This window comes from Momordica charantia, assembly GCF_013281855.1.
Source record: "Momordica charantia cultivar OHB3-1 chromosome 6 unlocalized genomic scaffold, Mcharantia_2.0 BLBB01000006.1, whole genome shotgun sequence".
Classification (NCBI taxonomy): Eukaryota; Viridiplantae; Streptophyta; class Magnoliopsida; order Cucurbitales; family Cucurbitaceae; genus Momordica; species Momordica charantia.
The window spans coordinates 27,105,013-27,126,698 of record NW_028275164.1 but is presented as its reverse complement, the minus strand read 5'-3'; the positions used below and the strand labels follow the sequence as shown (position 1 = coordinate 27,126,698).

General features: G+C 36.8%; 1 protein-coding gene across 2 annotated transcripts in view; it reads left to right on the top strand.

Moving 5' to 3' along the window:
* The window catches only part of LOC111024248 (pleckstrin homology (PH) domain-containing protein), a 119,435-nt gene that overhangs the window by 16,498 nt on the left and 81,251 nt on the right, over positions 1-21,686 (top strand). For both annotated transcript variants that reach the window (XM_088125701.1, XM_022301904.2), the window contains exons 7-14: positions 8,540-8,641; positions 8,731-8,919; positions 9,181-9,341; positions 14,886-15,056; positions 19,580-19,672; positions 19,901-20,222; positions 20,325-20,429; positions 20,505-20,600. In XM_088125701.1, coding sequence (XP_087981827.1) covers positions 8,540-8,641; positions 8,731-8,919; positions 9,181-9,341; positions 14,886-15,056; positions 19,580-19,672; positions 19,901-20,222; positions 20,325-20,429; positions 20,505-20,600 — 1,239 coding nt within the window. The remainder of the gene's footprint in view (positions 1-8,539; positions 8,642-8,730; positions 8,920-9,180; positions 9,342-14,885; positions 15,057-19,579; positions 19,673-19,900; positions 20,223-20,324; positions 20,430-20,504; positions 20,601-21,686) is intronic.

Here is a 21,686-nt window from a genome sequence, read left to right as displayed (position 1 = left end):
AAGGAGTAGACTCAACCGGCGGTGTTAAGAGGCGATAGAGCTGTTCAAGTTGTGCCTTCGAAAATGAAAATGGAGGGAGAGAGGTGGCCAAATCTTGGGAGTTTGACACACTAGGGCCCACTTGATAGTCGGAGGAGCTGGTTTGAGAAGGTGGAGTATTTGTAGGTGGAGGTGGTCGATAATCCCCTGATAAATTCTTCCGTTGAGGACGACCATGGAGTTCCCAACACCGATCTTTTGTATGGTTTGTGTGCTTACAATGATCACACCATAGGTTGTTCCGATGAGTAGATCGAGATGAAGGTGGTGGTGTACCTCGTGTCGCCAGAGCTGATGATTCTAGTGAGAAGGACAGGTTTTGTGGGTGTATCTCCCATCATCACACGTTTACGGCTTGACTCCCAGCGAACTTCTGCGAAGATTTCGTCAATGGCTGGAATTGGCTTTGTGGCAAGTAAGCGGCCACGCACATCATCTAATTCCGGACGAAGACTTGCAAGAAAATCTTAAATTCGTTCCTTCTCGACGTGTTTGCGGAAGCGTTCAGCATCCTTCGAGTTCTCCCATTCGAGATTGAGACATAGATCAAGTTCAGCCCACAACCTACGTAATGAGCTGTAGTATTGGGTGACATCGGATTCACCTTGTCGTAAGAAACGTGCCTTATTGCGTAATTCAACAATTGAGCCGAGTTATGAAAATCAGAAAAAGCCATAGTGAGCGCATTCCAAAGATCCTTTGCTGTTGAGTAGAAGATGAAGGATTCTTTAATGTCCTCCTCCATCGAGTTAATGAGCCATGCCATGACCATTGAGTTTTGAGCATCCCACGTGGAAAAAGAAGGGTCAGCTTCATCTGGTTCTGCTATTGTGCCATTGATGTACCCGAGTCGACTTCGGCCACGAATAACTAGGAGGGCCGATCGAGACCATTGCAGAAAATTTTTTCCGTTGAGTTTTGGAGAGGTAATTTGGAGCGAATTGTTTTCAGAGATAGAGATGTGAGGTGTTGTGGATGTGCTTTTAGGGAGAGAAATTAAGGTCGTATTCGATCCGTCGGAACTCTCATCCTTGCGCACATTAGTCATTGTGGCTGTTTTAACCATTCTGGTGTTAATCTAAACCTAACTCTGATACCATAAAAACTAAGGATAGAGGCACCAAAGAGACATACACGAGAAAAGAGAGAAGAAATAATTTCTCAAATTGATTGATCAAAGATGATGAATAGAGGCACTATTTATAGGTTACAAGAGGAAACAAAATCTAGGAATAACCTCCTAACTTCCCTGACAAAAAAGGAGATTTATTTGCTAAATTTAAACACAAAATCTAAACAACTTTAAAACAACTTCTAACTAAGTCTACATAATCTTAGCTTCTAACTAATTCAACACATCTTCTATTGATATGAACCAGGAGGCTGAACTTATGGCTGAAGGAATAGTAGATTTACACAAGGAAGTCACGGACAATCTTTCGAAAGCGGCAACCTCTTACAAAAATGCGGCCGACTCACATCGACGGAATTTGCAGTTGGGGACTTGGTCATGGTGTATCTGAAGAAATCACGCTTTCCTAGAGGAACTTACAACAAATTAAGCAAAAAAACATCGGTCCATTTGAGATACTTAAAAAATATGGTGATAATGCATACAAAGTCAATCTACCCAACGATCTTCGCATTACACCAGTATTCAATGTTGCTGATATCTATGACTACCAAGCACATTTACTCTAGCTAATTAAACTCGAGGACGAGTTTTCTTTTTGGACGGAGGGAATATGATGTAACTGTTAGTTACTAGAATATAGCCGTTGGTTGTTAAACAACTAAGACCATTTATTGTTTAAGATTAGTTAGTTGGTAGTTAGTTAGCTTGGCAGCTTATAAAAGGCCAAGTTGTCATTCTAATCTAATAATAAGAAATTCCTAGTTTTCATTTACATTGGTTTACACCAGTTTGTTATATGGCCTATGTGCACGGGTGGAGTGAAGAAAAGAGGTTCAATGCCCCCTCTTAGTTTGTCCTACCTCAAAAAGTTTAAATAAAATATTTAAGATTTTGTAGTTCTTCTCTAATTTACCCTCTATTTTTAATTAATTAATTTATTTATTTTTGATAAGAAACGGAATATATTAAACCAAAAGGAGAGAAACAACCTACGGGCAAGGGCTGAGGAAGCCCTCCCCTAGAAAGCTACCACAGCCAATCACGGGAAACACATTACAGCTTTCCAATCACGGGAAATTTAGAGGAGGCCCTCTCCTAAATTTTTAGAATGGAGTAATTATATATAAAAATTGCCCTTCCCTAAAAGAAAAAAAATTCTAACCCCGCCCTACAAGGGAATTTCTAAAGATTGATGTTTGAGATATTTTTTTTAACAAGGAATAAACTTTTCACTAAAAATATGAAAAGGAAGAATAGGATACAAGCTTCCATAAAAAAAGAATAAAAAAAAGAAAAGAAAAAAGTAAACACCGAGAGGCAGAGAACCAAAGATAGAGACCAACAACTACACGATATCGAAGAACACCAGAGAAACAAAAGCCAAAGAAAGCACAAAAATTGAAAAAACAGAGGCCTTATAAGCTTCCAGCTACATAATGTTCAAGAACGAAGAATTCCGTCTGATAGGATCCAAAACAATCGACAAGCCGTAGGAAGGGAGGCTATAAAGAACGAAAACCAAAGCCGCCCAAATTCACGATAATCGCTGAATGACGAATTGATAGAAGCCTCCACCTTCAAGCCAACAGAAACAAAAAACAATAAAGGCCAGTACTTTCCAATACCAAAACCAGCAAAGCTCAAAAACCATTGTATAAAAAAAAAAGTGGAAGATTCAAGTTTGTTAAGCACACTTTGAAGAGAAGGATTTTTTTTTTTGATCTTTGAGATATTGAAAGAAAAAAATACATGAATGTTCACCGTTTCTAAAACATACACTAGAGATATTGACATGGTTTTATGTCACTTCACAAAAACTCCAATTCTCAGTAGGAGGATAAATAACTTGTCCTATTAGTTTTTTTTTTTAATAAACAAAATATGAACTTTTCATTGATGAAATGAGAAGGAACAAAAATTGATCAAGGGAGAGAGTTTGAATAGTTTCTAATTTTGAGAAACTGACCTTTAAGGGACCGTTCTGAGTCCAAAGGAAATGCCAGAATGAAACTCTATTGCCACAACCAATTTTGAAAGACACAAAAGCCTCAACACGCCTCCGCTGCTTAGAATGTTATGCCACAGACAGCGAGAACCACCCAATGACCTTGGATCCGTAAATGAGCTATGAGAATCAGAACCGTAGATGCTAACCACCATCTGCCTCCAAAGAGAAAGGGGTTCACAGCTAAATTGCCATCCCTATTTAGCTAGAAGAGCACCATTTCTTCTTAAAAGACCGCCAACGCCCAGCCTCCATCTTTTCTTATGCTTGGAGGTAATTTTCCAATTGACCATGTGCTTCAAATGTCCTTTGGATTTACCTTCCCGTAAGAAATCTCTCGTAGAATTCTTAATCTTCTTAATAATATTCGCTGGCATATGAAAAAAGGGACATGTGATAGGAAGGAAGATTAGACAAAACAGAGTTGCACAAAGTCATTCTACTTCCTCGAGAAAGATTTAGCCGCTTTCCACCCATCCAACTTTTTATCTACCTTTTCAATAATCAGAAGCCAGAAATCTAAATTCTTTGGGTTGCCCCCGAAGGGTAAACTAAGATACATAATTGGAGGAGATTCCACTTTACAATTTAGAAAAGTAGCCAACTTTTGGACTCGATGGTTCCTAAAGGGAGATTCACCTCTCAGCCATGGTATCATTAATTTGACAAGTGAGCAGTCACATATACATGTCAAGGATAACATTTTGGTCCCTAAAGAATTCACCGTCTCTTCTCTCAAATACATTTCTTGCCTTTCTCCTTCTCAGTTGAATGAGTATGTAGCCTGTCTCGATTCTGAGCTTGTTAGGCTTTGGGAAGAATAGACCTTGATGTTAGAAGATTTTTCTTGAAGAAGTTGGAGATTCAAGCTGCTCGGGCTAGGCAGCTAGCTGAAATTCAAGTCAAATTCTCTCGGGAAATCAAAGAACTATATGTAGAAGTCAAAGATAGAGACCCCGAAGTTAAAGACCCCTAAAAACTTCTCTTTTCTATCATCACATATTGGTGGGTCTTTTTGTTTGAAATTGGCTTGATCCTATTGTTGGCTTTTGATCTCACTCATTATTTTGATTGTATTGCTCATTGTCGAGCGTATATTTGCTTTCATCTTTTCTTTTTTCTCTCACTCTTATGGGAGTTTATTCTGGAACATTTTCTCCTTTTCATATATCTATGAAAAATTGTTTCTTCTTAAAATAAAAGAGGCTAACAGGATAACATTTTGTCTGATGATGAAGAAAAAAATTCAATGTTAGTGTCAATAGTTAGGATTCAACGCAATTTTTTTTGGAAGAGCAAGAAGTTTTTTTTTTTTTTTTAACAAGAAACAACTTTTCATTGATATATGAAAATGAGAAAAAGTTCAAGAATACAAACTCCCATAGGAGTGAGAGAAAAAGGAAAAAATGAAAGCAAAAATATAGGCTCGACAGAGAGCAATACAATCAACATGAGAGTGATATCAAAAGCCAATAAAAGAAACAAGCTAACTTCAAACAAAAAGATCCACCAAGATGTGATGACACAAACGAGAAATTTTAGAGGTCTTTTAACTTCGGGTTCTCCATCTTTATCTTTTGCATATAGATCTTTGAAAACCAAGGAGAATTTGACTTGAATTTCAGCTAGCTCTCTAGCCGGAGCGACTTCAATCTCCAACCTTCTTCTAGAAAATTTTTCTAACGTCAAGGCCCATTCTTCTCGAAGCCTAATGAGTTCGGAATCGAGAAGAGCAAGATACTCATTCAACTGAGAAGGAGAAATGCTTGAAATATATTTGAGAGAAGAGACGATGAATTCTTTAAGATCATTCAAAGGAGTGTCATCTGAAGGAGAGCCATGCCATCAAGGAAAACACTCAAAGAGAAGAACTTCAAATAGTTGTGATCCTTCCTCAAGGCGAGTTTCTATAAATACTCAAAACAAGGAGACTTTTACACTTCACAACTTTTTTTATTTTTTATTTTTATATGAAATGAGAATTTCATTGACGGTATGAAATATACAAAAGGCCGCAAGGGTATTTACAAAAACGCTTCCAATTGTAGATAAGGTCATTCAAGGTGTAGCTATGGAAGGATGGATAGTAACTTTTACTCCAACCCAGAGTGAAGACAGGAACTCTGTCAAAAAAGAAATCAAAAGGAAGAGATTTATAATTAAAGACTCGGTTGTTCCTCTCTAGCCCTAAGCTCCATAGGAAACCTTTCAACTTCACAACTTAAAAATGAGGTAACATTAATCATAACAACTTTGCTTTAGTGACTTTTCAAATTTCGAGAATGAAGCTTAAGACCCTTCGTCTTCCAAAAGCGATCAATAAATCGGACAATAAAAGCTGGCCAATGTAAATGCCATGGAACATGCACCATTAAAAACCTTGAAAACTGAAAGGTTGCCTTGTGAAGTAAACACCAATAAATACGTTGAAAGCCGAAAGGTTTCCTTGAGAAGAAAACACCCTTAAATGCCTTGAAAGTCTAAAGGTTGTCTCGATAAGAAAAAAGCAATTAAAGTGATCACCAAACAACATTTAAAGAATCTGCCATAATTCGCCAATACCAAAACCAGGCAATCAACTCGATATTTTAAATGTACTTCTGGAAAACAACAATTCAGCCCAGCAGCCAGCATTAATGCGTCTAGAAATCCGGAATCATGCGAACAAAATATCTGTGAGAAAATGAAAAGACACATCCCAATCGAACCTTCAATTTATTTGTCTTGAAAAAATGGAAATGCACCAAAAATACACCGATCAAAAACCAATTCTGAATATTACGGAAGAAGATGAAAGGTTGCTGATAATACTCATCAGAAACTGCCCACAATTTTTGAATAACTTGCAATAAATGACCCAAAAGCTATGCTGCCCAAGTAAACAGTAGCTACGCGAAGACAAACCAACCATCAAGTGCCTGAGAACCATACTAACCTTGCAACACTAATATGAACTTCAAAAGTAATGGGAAATCAAGAGACCTTATCAATCGGGACAAGAGAAATTCCCAATTCTTCAAAAAATAAAGGAATGTTAGATTTTTCTAAATGTTCTGGATTTCCATCTTCAACTTGTTCTCCAAAGAGGAGCTGAAAGTCTTCCTTAAAGGAATGTTCACTAAAGGCTTTAAGAGGAGTGACTGGTTTTGGGGAAGCATCCAAGCTACTTATGCTAACCACTTCCTCTTCTTCACTAACTTCAATATCTGAAATTTAACAAGAGCAAGAGGTTGTTAATGAAGAGGTGTTAATGAAGAGCAAGAGGTTGTTAATGAAGATTTATCAGAGGTTTCCTAATGGAGGATTTTAATTTACTTTTTGCGGAGGATAATGACCGTTTACGCTCTTATGCAAAATTGGATACTATTCTTTCTCCTTCTCGGGAGCAGCCTTTGGTAGTCGAAAAAGCTTCTAGTACAGATCATAAAATTTTTTTAAAATTTTTCTGAAGATGTATGCCTTACCCTAGTTCCAACATTGAATAGGTGGGCTTTAATTATGGACAACCGCTTTGCCGGAGTTTTGAGGGTTGAGGGTTGAGATATTATACTTTTCTTGTCTTCTTTTGGTGGTAGGAGGTTTCAGATTCTTTACTTCTTCATTTTTGCGATCAGTTTGTATTAAGTGATTGTTTTGGTTTCCTCCTCAACAATCAGCCATTTTTAATTGACAAGCTTTATGGATGATAGTTTTTCAGCAACTATTCTTCGGCTTCAGATCTCATCTATTTCATGGGTTTTTGGTCTCTATGTTTTTGTTGGTTTTCTTATTTTTTTTTCACTACCTCTGGGAGCTTGTATCCTTGAACTTTTTTCTTCCTTTTCATATTATCAATAAAAAGTTTTTTTCTTATTAAAAAGAAAAAAAACTACAAAACTGTATTCTTTCCTTAGCCTATCCTTTATTTACTACACTAGATACCAATGACATACAAACTCCTCAATCACCATAAAAAAAAGGTAAACTCCTCATCCATGACTGAAATAAATATTTAGTAAGCCACATATTTATTTACTCTTGTATAATAGTAATGTTGCAACTCTGGTGTTGGTTACAGTTAGGGAGTGTCCTTTCTGTAGCCGTAGATGTTTAACATTATGAGCTGCCAAAGTATCAACTTGTCCTGGTACAAGATACAAACTTTTCATTCATAGAGTGAAAAAGAACAAAAATTTTAAGGATGAAACTTCTAAAGGAGTGAAAGCAAATGAAAAATAGAGAAACTAAGGCCCCGTTTGGTAACGTTCCTGTTTCTTGTTTCTGTTTCTCCATTTTTAATAAAGAAAAATAAATTGTATGGTTCCACCATCTATGAACTCAAGTGTGATACTACACTATTCTTATTTATGTTTTGGAGCAAATGGGAAATGGGAACAAGGAAAAATGAACTTGTTTTAGTTGTTTTCAAAATTTCTATACAATTTTGGAAATGTTCCCAAAAAATAAGAAACAAGAAATATAGTTAGTTGTAAGATGCTTAGATTTCTTAAAGAAAATTGGAAACGAGAAACAGGAAACAGGAACGTTACCAAACGAGTCCTAAGTAACTGAGGAAATATAGTTCTTCTTGCTTGTATTTGTTTCTGTTTTGGTTTTGTTTTTATTGCTCTTACACTGGAAGGATTTTGTGTGGATCTTGTTAAAAAAAGCATCATTAACCCAGAGTAAACCGGTATTTGAAGATAGCAATGGACCAAATAGTATTTGAGATAAATTAAATTTAACATCTGATGCAAAAATTCAATGAAGGTTTAATTCTTGAAATAAGAGACCCCAAGAACATCGGAAGAAATGATGAACTTTGGCTTTCACAACTAGTAGCACATAAAACACACATATGGGAGGCGGAAGAGACAAATTGGGAAGCTTATTTTGGAGTATTTCATCCGTGTTTACTTTGACATTGAGGAGGATTCAAGCCAACACACTAACTTTCTTTTGGCTCTTTGAAAATCAAAGAGCCGAATAAATTTCCTGTTGCGAATAAGAAGATGAATTGCGAGGCTTGGATAAAGAATTCACTGAGAAAACACCAGAATGATCAATACTACAGTACCTTTGATCTTCTTCAACCTTAAAGGACATTGCACAGTACAGACAAGAGTGAAATATATCCTTCAGCTTCAACATCCTTCAAATTCCTTCTAGTTTCAATTTTTCATGGAGGAGTAGATTCATCCCAATTTGAAGGATGTTGAATCTGAAGAATATATTGTATTATTCCTAAGAATGAGAAAGTTTCAAGGTTGAAAAAGCTTTTAATGGTGTTTTATGGATTGTTTTTCTTTTCTATTAATCAATTTTCATTTATTTGCATCGTCTTTACTAATTTTGACTTGTTGCTCCTGTCTTGTTAACAGTTCGTTGAGCTCAATCAGTTAGCACTTTATCTCGACTGTGATATATCCCCTTGGAATGTGGATAAACCATGGGAGGATTTGCTTCCATCAGAGTGGGACAAAGTAATCTTCTCCCTTCTCCCCACAATAACTTGTAGGTATCTTTTTATTGCAAAAGTAGGATTATATTTCTGATATATTGTTCCTTCTAGGTATTTCATTTTGGTACCAAGAAAGGAAAACCAGCTGAACGTCTTGCCAAAAATCACAGCTACATTTTACAACCAGTGTCTGGATATGCGAGGTATACGAAGTTGCGGGAAAATGTTCTTGCTGATAGGCATGAACCTCTACAGAAAGCATCAGTATATTTGGATGATGTGACGCTCTGTTTGTCGAAGGTTATATCTATATATGCATGTCTGTAACTCCAGAAATTGTTTTCTTGGATCAAAAACAATTTTTTTTTTTTTGTTTAAGAATCTATGATATCATTTTAAGCAATTTCTGAAGTTAGCAATTGTAACTCAAAATTAATTTTGTAAAATAAAAGAGGAGCACTGTGAAAATATTTTACCGTGGAAGCCTAGAAAGAAGTTCAAAGGAAAATTTTAAACATCAAAAAGTCTTTCTTAATGAGTTTTCTGTTTCTCATTTTGCAGAATGGGTACAGGGACATTCTAAAATTAGTTGATAATTTTTCTGCATTCAATCAGAGATTGAAGTATGCTCACTATCGGCCTCTCGTGTCTGTGAAAACTGATCCTAGACTGTGGTGGAAGTATGCTTTTAACGCAAATTCTGACCAGTTAAAGAAGGCAAGGTAATTGGGCTAGTTGTTCTGTTTTTTCCAATTGTTGCTTAACTAATGTCATTGAATTAAATTTTCTTATATGATAAAAGTAGAAATAAAACATAATAATAAATGCATTCTCTTTTTTCGTATTTATTTTCCAAACGTTTAAAAAATACACTTATGCTTTATGAATTATGATAGCTGATGCTTACAACGTTTAAATATAAATGACATTTCAATTAATGGGAATTGTGCGGACCGGTTACAAACAAAAGAAAGTAATCGAAGAGGGAGAAAGAATCCTTTTGACACTCTAGGAGGGAAGTGGGGCCATCGGTTCAGAGAAAGTGTAGACATTGGGCTAGATTGACATTAAATTATTAGGCTCATTCCCTTTCTAAGTCAGAGATTGAAATAGTGGGTGGGTGGATCTTAGGCTTGTATTAAGTATTTGAACCCAAAAATCGACCGAAGCTTAGCTGTTGTTGCCTTCTTCCTGTAATTTTCACTTCTGCTGCCGCACGCACCCTCGCTCCTGTATAGGTCTAACTTTGCCATTGCCATCCATCACTGTGGGCCACTGTTTGTCGATAATCACCTTTGGAGCGTCGACCTGTAGGTTTTTTATTACAGAATGTTGCTAGGCTAAGTTATAGGTTATAGGTTTTTTTTACAGAATGTTGCAAGGCTAAGTTACAAGTTTATAGAGGGTGTCAGGTTCGGTTAATTCGTTTTTTTAAGGAAAAAGAGATGAAGGAAATGCAGGCAAAAAAAAAAAAAAAAAGAGAGGATCATTTTGGGTACACAATTTAGGGCTTTTTTGTTTCACTCTCAGGGTGGGTAATGATAAGCACGTGATAGTAACCGAATAGCTAAAATAGATTGAAAGGTAAAAGGATATAAGGATTACAATAACAATTGCCTACTTTCATCGTTTCTCCCCCACTCTATTTATAACAACCCAACCTTAACAATTTTCCTATCTAATTACTAACTGCCTTTATTATTCTATTAATAACCCTAAATACCTCCAAAGGTCATTCTATCATTACCCACCCTAAAAACACACTTTGTATGTGGTCAAACAAAAAATATATAATTTTTTTTGAACAACCACAAAATTTGAAACTTAGCCTTCAACAAAATATATAAGGAAACCCTAGTTGGATTGACTGCTGTGATGAAGCACTCTTGGGGTGTTGGTGGATGGTGGCATGTGGGAACGTTGGCAAATGACAACTGACAGTTGAAGCGTTGGTGGTGCGAGTTGAGGAAGGTGGTTGCAACGGGGGTGGTGAGAACGATCGGCGATGACGATGGTTGGTTGTTGGTGACGACAAATCGACATAGTATAGAAGGTGTGGCTACCAATCGGCACAAGTGATGGCTGATGGTCAACGACAATAGCACATATGATGGCGGCGGCTAGCATTTAGTGATGTAGCACATATGATGGGCTGTGGCTGATAGTTGGCGAATGGCTGTAGTAGCATAAATGGCTAGGTAGTCTAGGTAAAAATTGGGGAAGCAACAGCTAGGGCAATTTCCTGCACGTGGGCAGTGATGCCTAGCCAGGTGGGGTTGGTATCTAGGTTATCCACATAGGACAACTCAGCCTAAAATCGACCCACCATTTCAAAATCTTCTCTAGAAAGGAAACGGGCCTCAACAGATATATTTAATCTCAGCCTTATCAGCTTGATTGCTTCACTTTTTTCCAACCCTGGGCCAACTTCTCTTCAGAATCTTCTACTTTCTGACCGGTCATGTGAGTCATGTGATTACGGTTCATGCTTTGGAAACCCAGTGTCAGATATCTTCCTAGCATTCATGCTTTCAGTTTTCGGATTTCAGCGGATTATAAGCCGGTCTTCTTGTAACCAAACTTTCTTCGTCCGTTCTCTCTTCTTTTTGCGTGCATTATTTTGCAAGGATAAAAGACTTTCTTTATCGACCTTATCTTACTTTTTTCTTCTTTTAATTGCACATTGTATCATACTTTATGCCTTTTCTTCTCGTACCAAGTTTTTTCCTCTGATCTCTCTGTGGTCTTTCTGTTTAACCTTCACTAGTGTACCCTCTACTTTTATTCCCACTTGACCATTCTCTTCTTCTGTTTGTCCGAAAATCTCTAACGATTTCTGCATGGTTGGGAACTCTGGTCTACTATATCCAGTAGAGATTGGAAACTTACATCCATTTGCCTCCAAATCCGTTGCAACTCTTCAAGTACACCCATCTTTTCATCATCTAACTCTATGGACAGAGACAAATTACTCTGTATCACTTGATATGAACCAAATAGCTAAAATAGATTGAAGGATAAAAGAATACAATAATTACAATAAACTCTAAGTCATTCGAGGTACTTAGATCCTCCCCTCTTGGGATCACACAAGCATACCACACTAAATAATTGCCTACCTTCATCCTTTCCTCCTTACTCTATTTTTAACAACTTTCTCTAAATATGCATTGGTTTGGCAACTTTAGCCATCAGAGGAGATAACCGAGGCTCCGACACAGTCAAAGAATGGGGGACAAAAGTGATGATGGATGTGGTAGCGGATTCGTCTAGCTGTCGAACGTGCTAAAGATGCGGGACCGCACGATGTAGCCACTCCAATCAGAATGTCTCGTCGTCTAAAAACAAAACTACATTTTCATTTTCTTATAGTCGTCACTACTACCAACAAATGCCACATTGGGTCTCTCGATTGATTGTTCTGAAATTCAACAGTAACCCTACTATCCTTGGTCTTTTTCATCGATCCCGGCTTCAATTTATCAATCGATGCCGATTTAAATTCATATCGGAGAGCCAATAATTTGTTGGAGGATTCGTCCTTGAAGGATGGACTGGCTCGAACTGGGGCGCTGCCTTTGACTCTTCTTTGTTGTTGTTCGCCATTACTGGAGAGAGCTTAGAGGGCTAACCAAAGCAAAGTAGGAATGTACGAGCTCTGGGACCTCGCAGAGATGATTTGGCAATTTTTTTTATGGAGTATGTGGCTTAAATATTGGCATGGTGAAGGGGAGCTTCTAAGGTTTTTCTCCAACAACAGAGTGAAACGGGCTCCTAGTGTGACAGATATGATCATTTTCAGTGTCCTCGTAGGTTTATTCGCTGGAGTGATGGACCGCGTGGGTGGAGCGTGAGGAATCGTCGCAAGATCAGTGACTTTGGTTCGGGCCAGCACCAAATTTGCTCACCACCGTTCGAGACATTGCCGGACATCGAGTTTTCTCAAGGAGAAACATGTAGTGGTTATGCCATTGTGGGCTTGTGGGTCACTGAAGAGAGGGAGCTGCCGGATCCGTTGTTCGTGGAGGCTGGTGCCGGATTTGGTGTTGGGCTGCTGTCTGCGTTGGAGTCATCGAATCGTGCAACGCATGGTGGTTCGCGGGAAGAAAACTAAGGGAAGGAGATAGTTTGAGAGAAGGAGAGGAGGAGGTGAATAGGGTGTGGGAACATTGTAAAAAATTACTTGGTGTTTCGTTTGGGTTTTCTGGGTGGAAAACCAGAATCCAATTGTGAACTTCCTAAGGTTTACCCATACATATCAAATTATAGGCAAAAGATATCCTTAACCAAGAATGACTAAAATCGTGCTTATAATAAAATCTTACTGTAGTCGGCTGAAAATCAGCACTATAAATATCATAGAGAAGTAATAACCTTAAACTATTCTACTTCTTTCATCAGTTACCTTTCTTTATAGGTCGATATTTCTAATTCTGAACTGTTTTCTAAGAAAGGAATGGAAAATGCATGCTCTGTTCTCTTTCCTCTCCTCCTCTTCTCTCTCCTTGTTGATCATTCCTACTTCTACTTGATTTAGATTGTTCTTGGTCCGTTTTTAGTCAGTCATTACTGGTTTTAGTTTTCGAAGTTTTGAATCATGGATTCATGGAGCTGTCAAGTTAAAAACAAGTCCTTCTTCATTCATTCTCAGTCGAATGGTTTTTTCAAGCTAGAAGAGACATTTGGTATCCGGCGTTTCCACTTATTAACTCTAGAAACAATGCTCTGGAACAATGCCTCAAGGTAATATGCTCCTCTGATGATGATGAGGAAGATTCACACGTTAATGTCAGGAGTTGGGATTCCCCAACGGTTTGGACCTTTCAAACAACACTATTCAGGATTTTTCAGAAAATATGCTTCTAGTGAAAAATGGCATAATCTCTTCAATGAGCATAAGAAAGTTGCAGCAGCAAGTCCTTTTTTTTAAAAAAAAATTTTTTTTGAAGATGTCAGCATCATTCTTGAACCAATGAATAGGGAACAATGAAGATTCTACTTTGAAGTTGAAATGTCTTGGTGGCTTTTGGTATCTTTTATGGTCTTCTTTTATTTGGTTTTATTGGGCTTTTGGATGCTGAAGAGTTATTTTCTTAGATCTTTAATGCACTGCCTTGATTTTCTCACTTTGGAGCAGCAAGTTTCTAAGTTCCAATTTCCAATGCTTTGGGATGTTTCTTTTAAGATTCTTGTAATTTGTATTATTGGTGTGTTTTGGAAGAACCATTAGTTGAAGTTCTGATATCTGCCCCACTTTAATGAAGCGGTTTTTATCTCTTCTGGGCTGTCTTCCTTTATGTGAGACCGTAGCTTTTAATTTTTGGCTACCCGCATCAAGGAGAATTTGATGGGTTTTACTTTAGCAGCACATCTTTATTTTTTGTCTCTAATTGGTTCTTGGTTTTCAGCACTTCTAAAGAGAATTTGAAAGGTTTTCTCAGCATAGCAAACTCTCTCTCCCTCTTTGGATTTATAAAGGCCTCCCTTTTGTGTTACTTTTAGCTATTTGAAGTTGCTTTTGGTTTGAGAAGATCTTATTCAATAACCTCTCCCTCCTCTCCCTCCAATTCTTCTATTGAAGATCCTTCCAACTTGGATAGTTGGTTGGATTATCTAAAGGAGGAATTGGTTAGATTGAAAAAAGAAATGGTCTCTTGTGAAGAAGATCAGATCAAAAGAAAGTTGGAGTTGCAAAATACAAGGGTCTTGAAGATGAGCCAAAAGTTTATCTTTCTGAAGATGGTTCCTTAGGATGAAGTTTTTGTCAAGCTTAGGGTTTTGGACGAGCATCTTTGTCAAGCTTCTTGTCTCCTGCTGAAGCAGTTTTGCTTTTATTTTGTTGCTTCTGTTTTTCACCTTTTTTCACACCTTTAGCTTGTTCTCTTTTTATTTTCTCGGATTGTTCTCTTTCACTCCCATTGGGAGTTCGTATCTTTTGAATTTTGTATTCTTTTTTTTATTATTTCATTGTGAAGTTTGTATCTTGTAAAAAAAGTATGATTCATCCTTCATAGATGCCCATTAGAAGATTTGTAATCCTCTGGTTGGCAATGAATTCTTAGCTTACCCTTTCTGTATGTATTTTTTGATCTAATGTTTTGGTTTTTATATGAAAGTTCTCCCATTTTCAACATACCTTATCATCTGGTCTTCTTCTTCTTTCCTCTCGCTCTCTCCCCTTTTTTTTGATACTCAACTGTTGTCTTTGAGAGTGAACTTTTTAATTTTTTTACTTTTCTACAATTATATTATTCCCTTCATTGCAGTGGAAAAATGTCATGGGAGCAGGTTCTGAAGTTTGCAAATTTACGCAAGAGATACATCTCGTTGTACGCTTCGTTGCTTAAATCTGATCCTACCCGTGCGATAGTTGATGATGACAAATATATTGGGGAACTTGACCGTGAGCTGGATATTGAGCTCATTCTTCAATGGAGGTATAAGTTGATGCATTTATATTTAAATGCTAGAGAAAGAGCCTTAATGTCTCACTATCATTATTTTTAATCTCTCTTGAACTTTTCATTTTTCTTTTTGGTCGAGATCAAATTCCTGTTTTGCATGGTTTGAATGTTTGGGCTAATCAAGAAATTTATCAGCTAAAATTATATTTCTTTGAATACTAATTTGGCTCTGAATAAGTTTATTATGTATGCATCCGTTGGTTTTAAGAAGTAAAAATGTTCTGTATTATAGATATTTTCCCTCCCCAATATATATTTTTTCTCATTTCCTGCTTATACTATGTTCTATATAATCAGTGGTTCTTTTCTTTTTTTCTTTTATTTATTTTTGTATTGTAATGTAATCAGTTTGTCCGCGTTATGTTTCATTTTCTTTTATAATTATTGCTAGTTTGGGGTTTGTTCTATATATATAAAAGGATTAGTTTGGGGTTTGTTATATATAAAATGATCCCATTTGGAATTGGCACTAGGCTTATGAATATGAAAAAATTGTATAATTGATTTTTCTTCAAAAACTTCCCTCTGTATCCTTTTTGCGGGCACCAAAATTGCTCTAAAGGCATTGGAAACCCACCTGTTGTTGATGATGATTGCGATTGCGTCACCCATGCGCTTTGGTTTTGGCTCCTTGGGTTTTTGTGAATGAAGTCACAATACAATTTTTTTAGGCAGGATTATTATTGGACTTTGGTTCTGTAATTTTTTTTTTTGATGAGAAACATGAAAAATATATTAGAAACAAAAAAGAGACAACCTAGGGGCTGGGTAGAGGGATCCCCACACAAGCAAGGCCTTCCAACCATTTATAATCATGAGGAGGTTGTAATTACAAAACAATTTCTTGTGGTTAGAACATCACCAATATGATTGTATGCTGTACAAGATTAAAAAAGAATCAATAAGTTGTATGCTGTACAATATTACAAAAAGAATCAAGTCGACTAGACATATACTCAACAGTCGCTTGTTACGCTCCTTTCAAAGAAGCCAAAGGGCGGCTCTGACCGTATATCTCCACAAAACTTTTGCCTTCCCTTTTTGAAGGACCCCACTAAGACATTCCACCAGCCAACTGCCAACTGCCAACCCACTCTGGGAGACAAATAGCCAAGTCAAATTCATTCAAAATAAAACCCCACACTTTTCAGGCAAAATTACAAGGCAAGAAGATGTGGTCTAAGGTTTCACAATCTTTATAACGGAGGCAGCAAACTGGAGGGGAAAGGGCCCAAGATTTGAATTTCTTTTGTAGTCCTTCTGTGGCGTTGAGGCTCCTGTCATACAGAGATCAAATAAAGAACTTTAATTTTTTGGGATTTTGAACTTCCATATGTAACCCACTAGGGGAATCTTCAACTTGGCTTGAAGTCTGGCGGGGACGTTGAAAGTAGATTTAGCAGAAAAAGACCCATGGGTCTGGCTTCCACCTTATTTTGTCTTTATCATCACTAAGTTGAAAAACTTCCACCTTTCCTGTGAACTCTGCCAAGTATCCAATTCTCAGTCAAATAACCTTCTTCTAAGGCCGGATAGTCAGCTTTAAACTTCTCATAGTGAAGGAAAGCATGCCTATTTTTGTTGATGTGTACCCATGGGCGGTCTCTGGCAGGATATTTGGCCGGTTTATTCAAGCAACTATAGGACTCCACCCTAGAAATGGCAGCAGCAATGACATATCTCAAAAGGCTGTTTTCGTCTGAGTTTACCATACAATGGGATTCTCTTTACTCTTTAGCAGTTTTTGTTGGAGTTGAAGGTGAAGTTTAAGTTCTTAGCAGTATGGATGTGTTGCAACCCAATTTGAGAAAATTTCAATAATGATTCATTGCCCATCCAAAAGAATACAAAAGCATATTTATAAAAGCCGTAAGGCTAGTTACTGCACAGTAAAAGACCAGCCCTTCAAAAACTAAATAGAAGGCTTTAAAAAACTAACTACCCAGACAACTAACGGAACTACTTTATCAGATTCAAGATAATCAATATCGTCTTCTTGATCTTCATCACTATTATTGTCTTGTTGATCCATGTCTTCTACAAAGGTGACTGATTTTCGTTGAGGGCATTCGTTAGAAAGGTGTCCTACTTGGCCACATCTAACGCACTGATGGTTGACTATAGGTATTTGTTGCCTTTTTTCCTGTAGTATTTTCTGTAGGCTTTGGTTCTTTAGTTGTGTCTGCCACGACTTGTTCTCCTTTACCCATACTTGCTGGATTATTGCTGAAAGAATTAGGATCTGCTCCAGAAAAATTCTTTTTTGAGGTTCCGCCTTGATCCCGATCAGTTCTTCTTGAATATTGTTTCTTGTACCTGTTGTTTAGTTGTTCCTCAATCGTAGTGGCCGTAGAGATGGCTTCATTTAGGTATCCAATCGGCTGTAGGGCTTTTTGCTCTTTAATATCGGATCTCAACCCCCGCAATGTATCTTGCTACCAAGTATTGCTCATTCTCACCAAGATTTGTCCGGGCACCAAGTCCATGAAACTCTTCAGTATAGTCCATTATAGATCTCGTACCTTGCTTGCAGTTTTGATACTGATTGTACAAGATCTGTTTGAAGTTCACAGGCAAAAATTGCTCGCGCATCAGATTTTTCATCCTTTCCCAGCTGCGGATTGGCTTTTTCCCATAACGACACCTATTGATCTCCAATTGCTCCCACCACGCTGATGCGCCCCCCTTCAATTTTAAAGCTACAAATCTAACTTTCTTGTGCTCCAGGGTCTTCATGTATCCAAAGAAGTTCTCCACGTTTTTAACCCATTCGAGGAAGTCTTCAATTTCCATCTTCCTGTTGGAGCTAGGAGATCTATCTTCATTTCACATTCGCTTGGTTCTTGATATCGCTGCTGGTTATGGTGAAAGAAACGCCTATCATCTTCTAATTCCTGCATATCCTCTTCTTCACTTGAGGAATTAATCAGAATTTAGTGTCGCTGCTGAAATAAAGGATTCTGATTGAATTCTGTTAAGCCTCCCATAGTTAAAACTTATAGTAGGAGGGGCAGATTGGGAAATTGATTGATAGAGGGTCTTTAACAGCCAAGAGAGAGAAAATAATGTAGGGGCCAGTAGTAGGGGCCAGTAGTAGGGGAAGGATATATCAAGGGAGGAGGTTAGTTAGAAGGGTATTGCGTATTTTGTATTGCTTTGATAAGGTGTAGAAGGAGAGAAAATTTGTGGTGCTCTGATACCAAAATTGGTGCAGTCCAATTTGAGAAAATGTCAATAATGATTCAATGCCCTTACAAAAGAATACAGAAGCCTATTTATAGGCTTTAGAGAACTTAAAAAGCCGTAAGGCTAGTTACTGCACAGTAAAAGACCTGCCCTTTAAAACCTAAATAGAAGGCTTTAAAAAAATAACTACCCAGACAACTAACAGAACTACTTTATAACTTAAAAGTAGTGTAGATACATCAGGATGCTAGTAGTTGTAGTGTTGAAAATAGGTTATTTCTTCGATTTGTTCATGGGTCTTTTATTCGGGCAGAAAAAAGAGAGTTTATCCTTTCAGATTAAGTTGCATTGGAATCAGTTGCGGTGTCTAGGGGCTAGAGAGCTTTTGCGGAGCTTCTTCATTGTGCCGTTAACAAATAGTAAATAATAAAAAAACTTAACTAAAAGGATTGATATAACTTTAACAGAACAACCATCCTTAATATAAAATATTATTAAATTTTATTGTTCTAATATTTAATAATAATGAATCCTATTTTAACAATTTTATTGATATTAACTAATAATAACAAAGTAAAATTAAATAGAAGTTTGAAATATTTTATAATATAATTATATAGAGTTTTATTGGAAGATATATTATTAGTAGTTAAAAAAAAAGAATAAAATAGTTATTTAAAAGGTTATGGGACGAGAGAGAAAAGGTAAAAGTTGTAAAGTAATTATTGAAAAAATGTGGGGCCCACGTAAATAAGGAATGAGATTGATGAGGCTGTAGGTGAGAAATGAGATTACCATGGAGTGATTCCCAAGTTTGGGATGGGCCCTACCAATTGATTTCATTCTTACATTTTAGTAAACACCATCAAAAGGAATGTCATTCTTTGATTCCCATTCCTTGGAGTAAACGCGACCTTAGTATTGATATGCGACCTTAGAGGGTCAATTTTCTGGTTTGGGTCCTTCTTATGGACAAAGTCAATACTACAGATACTATTCAGAAGAAAATGCCTTCTATGATGTTACAACCTTCGGTAACTTTTTTTTTTTTGGTTACGAAAACTTGGGGATCGTTTTTGTAATTGTTTTGTAGGGTGTTCCCCTTGCTATGGTTGTGACCATCTTTTTGTGGGTCTCTGCTTGTAGTTAATCTTTCATCTTCTTAATCAAAGTTGACTTTCCATAAAAAGAAATTATATGGATATTAGCATGATACAATATATTAAAGGTAGTCTTATTTTTGGCTGTATTTTCTTGTGATTTATTCAGATTTTAATGATAAGGTTTTTTGTTATCTTTTTATTTTGTAGGATGCTCGCTCACAAATTTGTACAAAAGTCAGTGGAATCTGTCCAGAACTTGAAAAAGGAAAAAGCAAAGAAATCTTGGTGGTCGTTTGGATGGTATATAATTTTTCCCTCCATAACTCATCTAATATCTGTCCTAACTCTACAGTATCTCTTGTTTCGTTTTCTTTAGAACCACTACTGCCAGAAACTCAATTCGCAATTTCAATGTTGAACAGCTACATTTTTCAATCATTCGATCATTCAATCATTTCATTAGTAAGAGTTAACATTTTGGTGATGCTTTGTGTAATACTGGTCATGTTATTCTATGCACTCTTTCAGGAACAATCAATCATTCAAAGACGACGAAGAACAACTTTTTAGTCAAGAAGATTGGGAACAATTGAACAAATTTATAGGGTATAAGGAAGATGATAATTCGCTTTCCATCATGAACGTTAGTAAAGCGGATGCTGTTCTTACTTCCTTGGAGGTTCACATGAACCATAATGCTTCAAAGCTCACCGATGAGGCTCAACATTCTCTTGCTGAACTGTCATGTGAAGATCTTAATTGTTCCATGAAATTTTTTCCAGAAACGAAAGTTTTTGACATCAATTTGGGGTCATATCAATTATCTTCACCAAGTGGTCTCCTTGCTGTGGTCTGGTTTAAATCCTTCATTTCACTTGCAAATGATTAATTTTTCCAAATGCTCCACAGTACCTTAATTGCAGTGGAACACTAAAATGTATGTGTTTTTCAGAGTGCAACTGCTCGTGATTCATTAGTTGGTGTTTTATGTTACAAGCCTTTTGATACTAAACTGGACTGGAGCTTGGTTGCAAAAGCTTCTCCGTGTTACATGACGGTTAGCTCATGCTTGGTACTTTTACAACTGTACTTCTTTTTCCAGGTCGTTGTGCTGATTAGCCTCTTTATCCAGTATCTCAAAGATGCTATTGAACAAATTTTGAACTTCTTTGAGAGCAACACTGCTGTCAGTCAGACTATTGCATTGGAAACAGCAGCTGCTTTGCAGGTCTGGTTCTGGTCTTTGCCCATTGTTGAAATGTAATGCGCATTGCTTCTAACTTTGAATCTTTTCATTAGTTTAACGAAAAAACCATGCTTTATTTTTTTTGAACAAGAAACAACTTTTAATTGATATATGAAAAGGAGAACTATGCTTTATTATTTTTTTTTTAACAAGAAACAACTTTTCATTGATATATGAAGAGGAGAAAAAGTTCAAGAATACAAACTCCTGGAGGAGTGAGAGAAAAAAAGAAGAGACAAAAACATAGAATAGACTCAACAGGGAGCAACAAGAATAATAAAATCCAATGATAATATCGAGCTAACTACAAAACAAAACTATCCACCAAGATGTGAGAACTCAATCAAAAAATTCTTTAGCTTTGGAATTGCCAACGTTATCTCCCGTAGATAGATCTTTTAAGTTTCTGAGAGAACTTGACATGAATCTCAGCTAATTCTCGATCTTGAACAGCTTCTATCTCCAACCTTCTTCTAGAAAAATCTTCTAACATTAAAGCCCATTCATCGCGAGGGAAGATCCATACTACCCAGGTAACCTTTCACGAAAATTTTCAAATAAAGATAACCAACCAAGGGAGTTTCTGACTAAATAAATCAAGTAATCTGACTCTTCAACTTCTCAAGCCATCGAAGAAAACAAAGCATCAGCCAAAGAGACGTGATTCTGCTTTGAGACTTTCGAAATGCCAAACAAAACTTCATTAATAAGCCACCTAAATCTCAAAACCAAACAATACAGCCAGCCCAATTAATGTGCCAGAGAGCATGCACCTAGAACCAATGCCTTGATAAACAAAAAGGTGCCTTGAGAAATGAGGAAGGTCATTTAATGTGATTCATCCAAAGCCAGCAAATAAAAACAAATTTGGCCTTTATATCGAGATTTTACAAATTTCGCGCGCCTATTTAGACATTTTTACATAATTCTATTTTTACCCTCGTATAACACGCATTAATGTCTATTCGACTCTATCATTGATAGATTATATTATTGATAGACGTCTATAGTGATAAACTATATCGTTGATAAACTATACAAGTCATAGACTCAATCAATGATATAGCA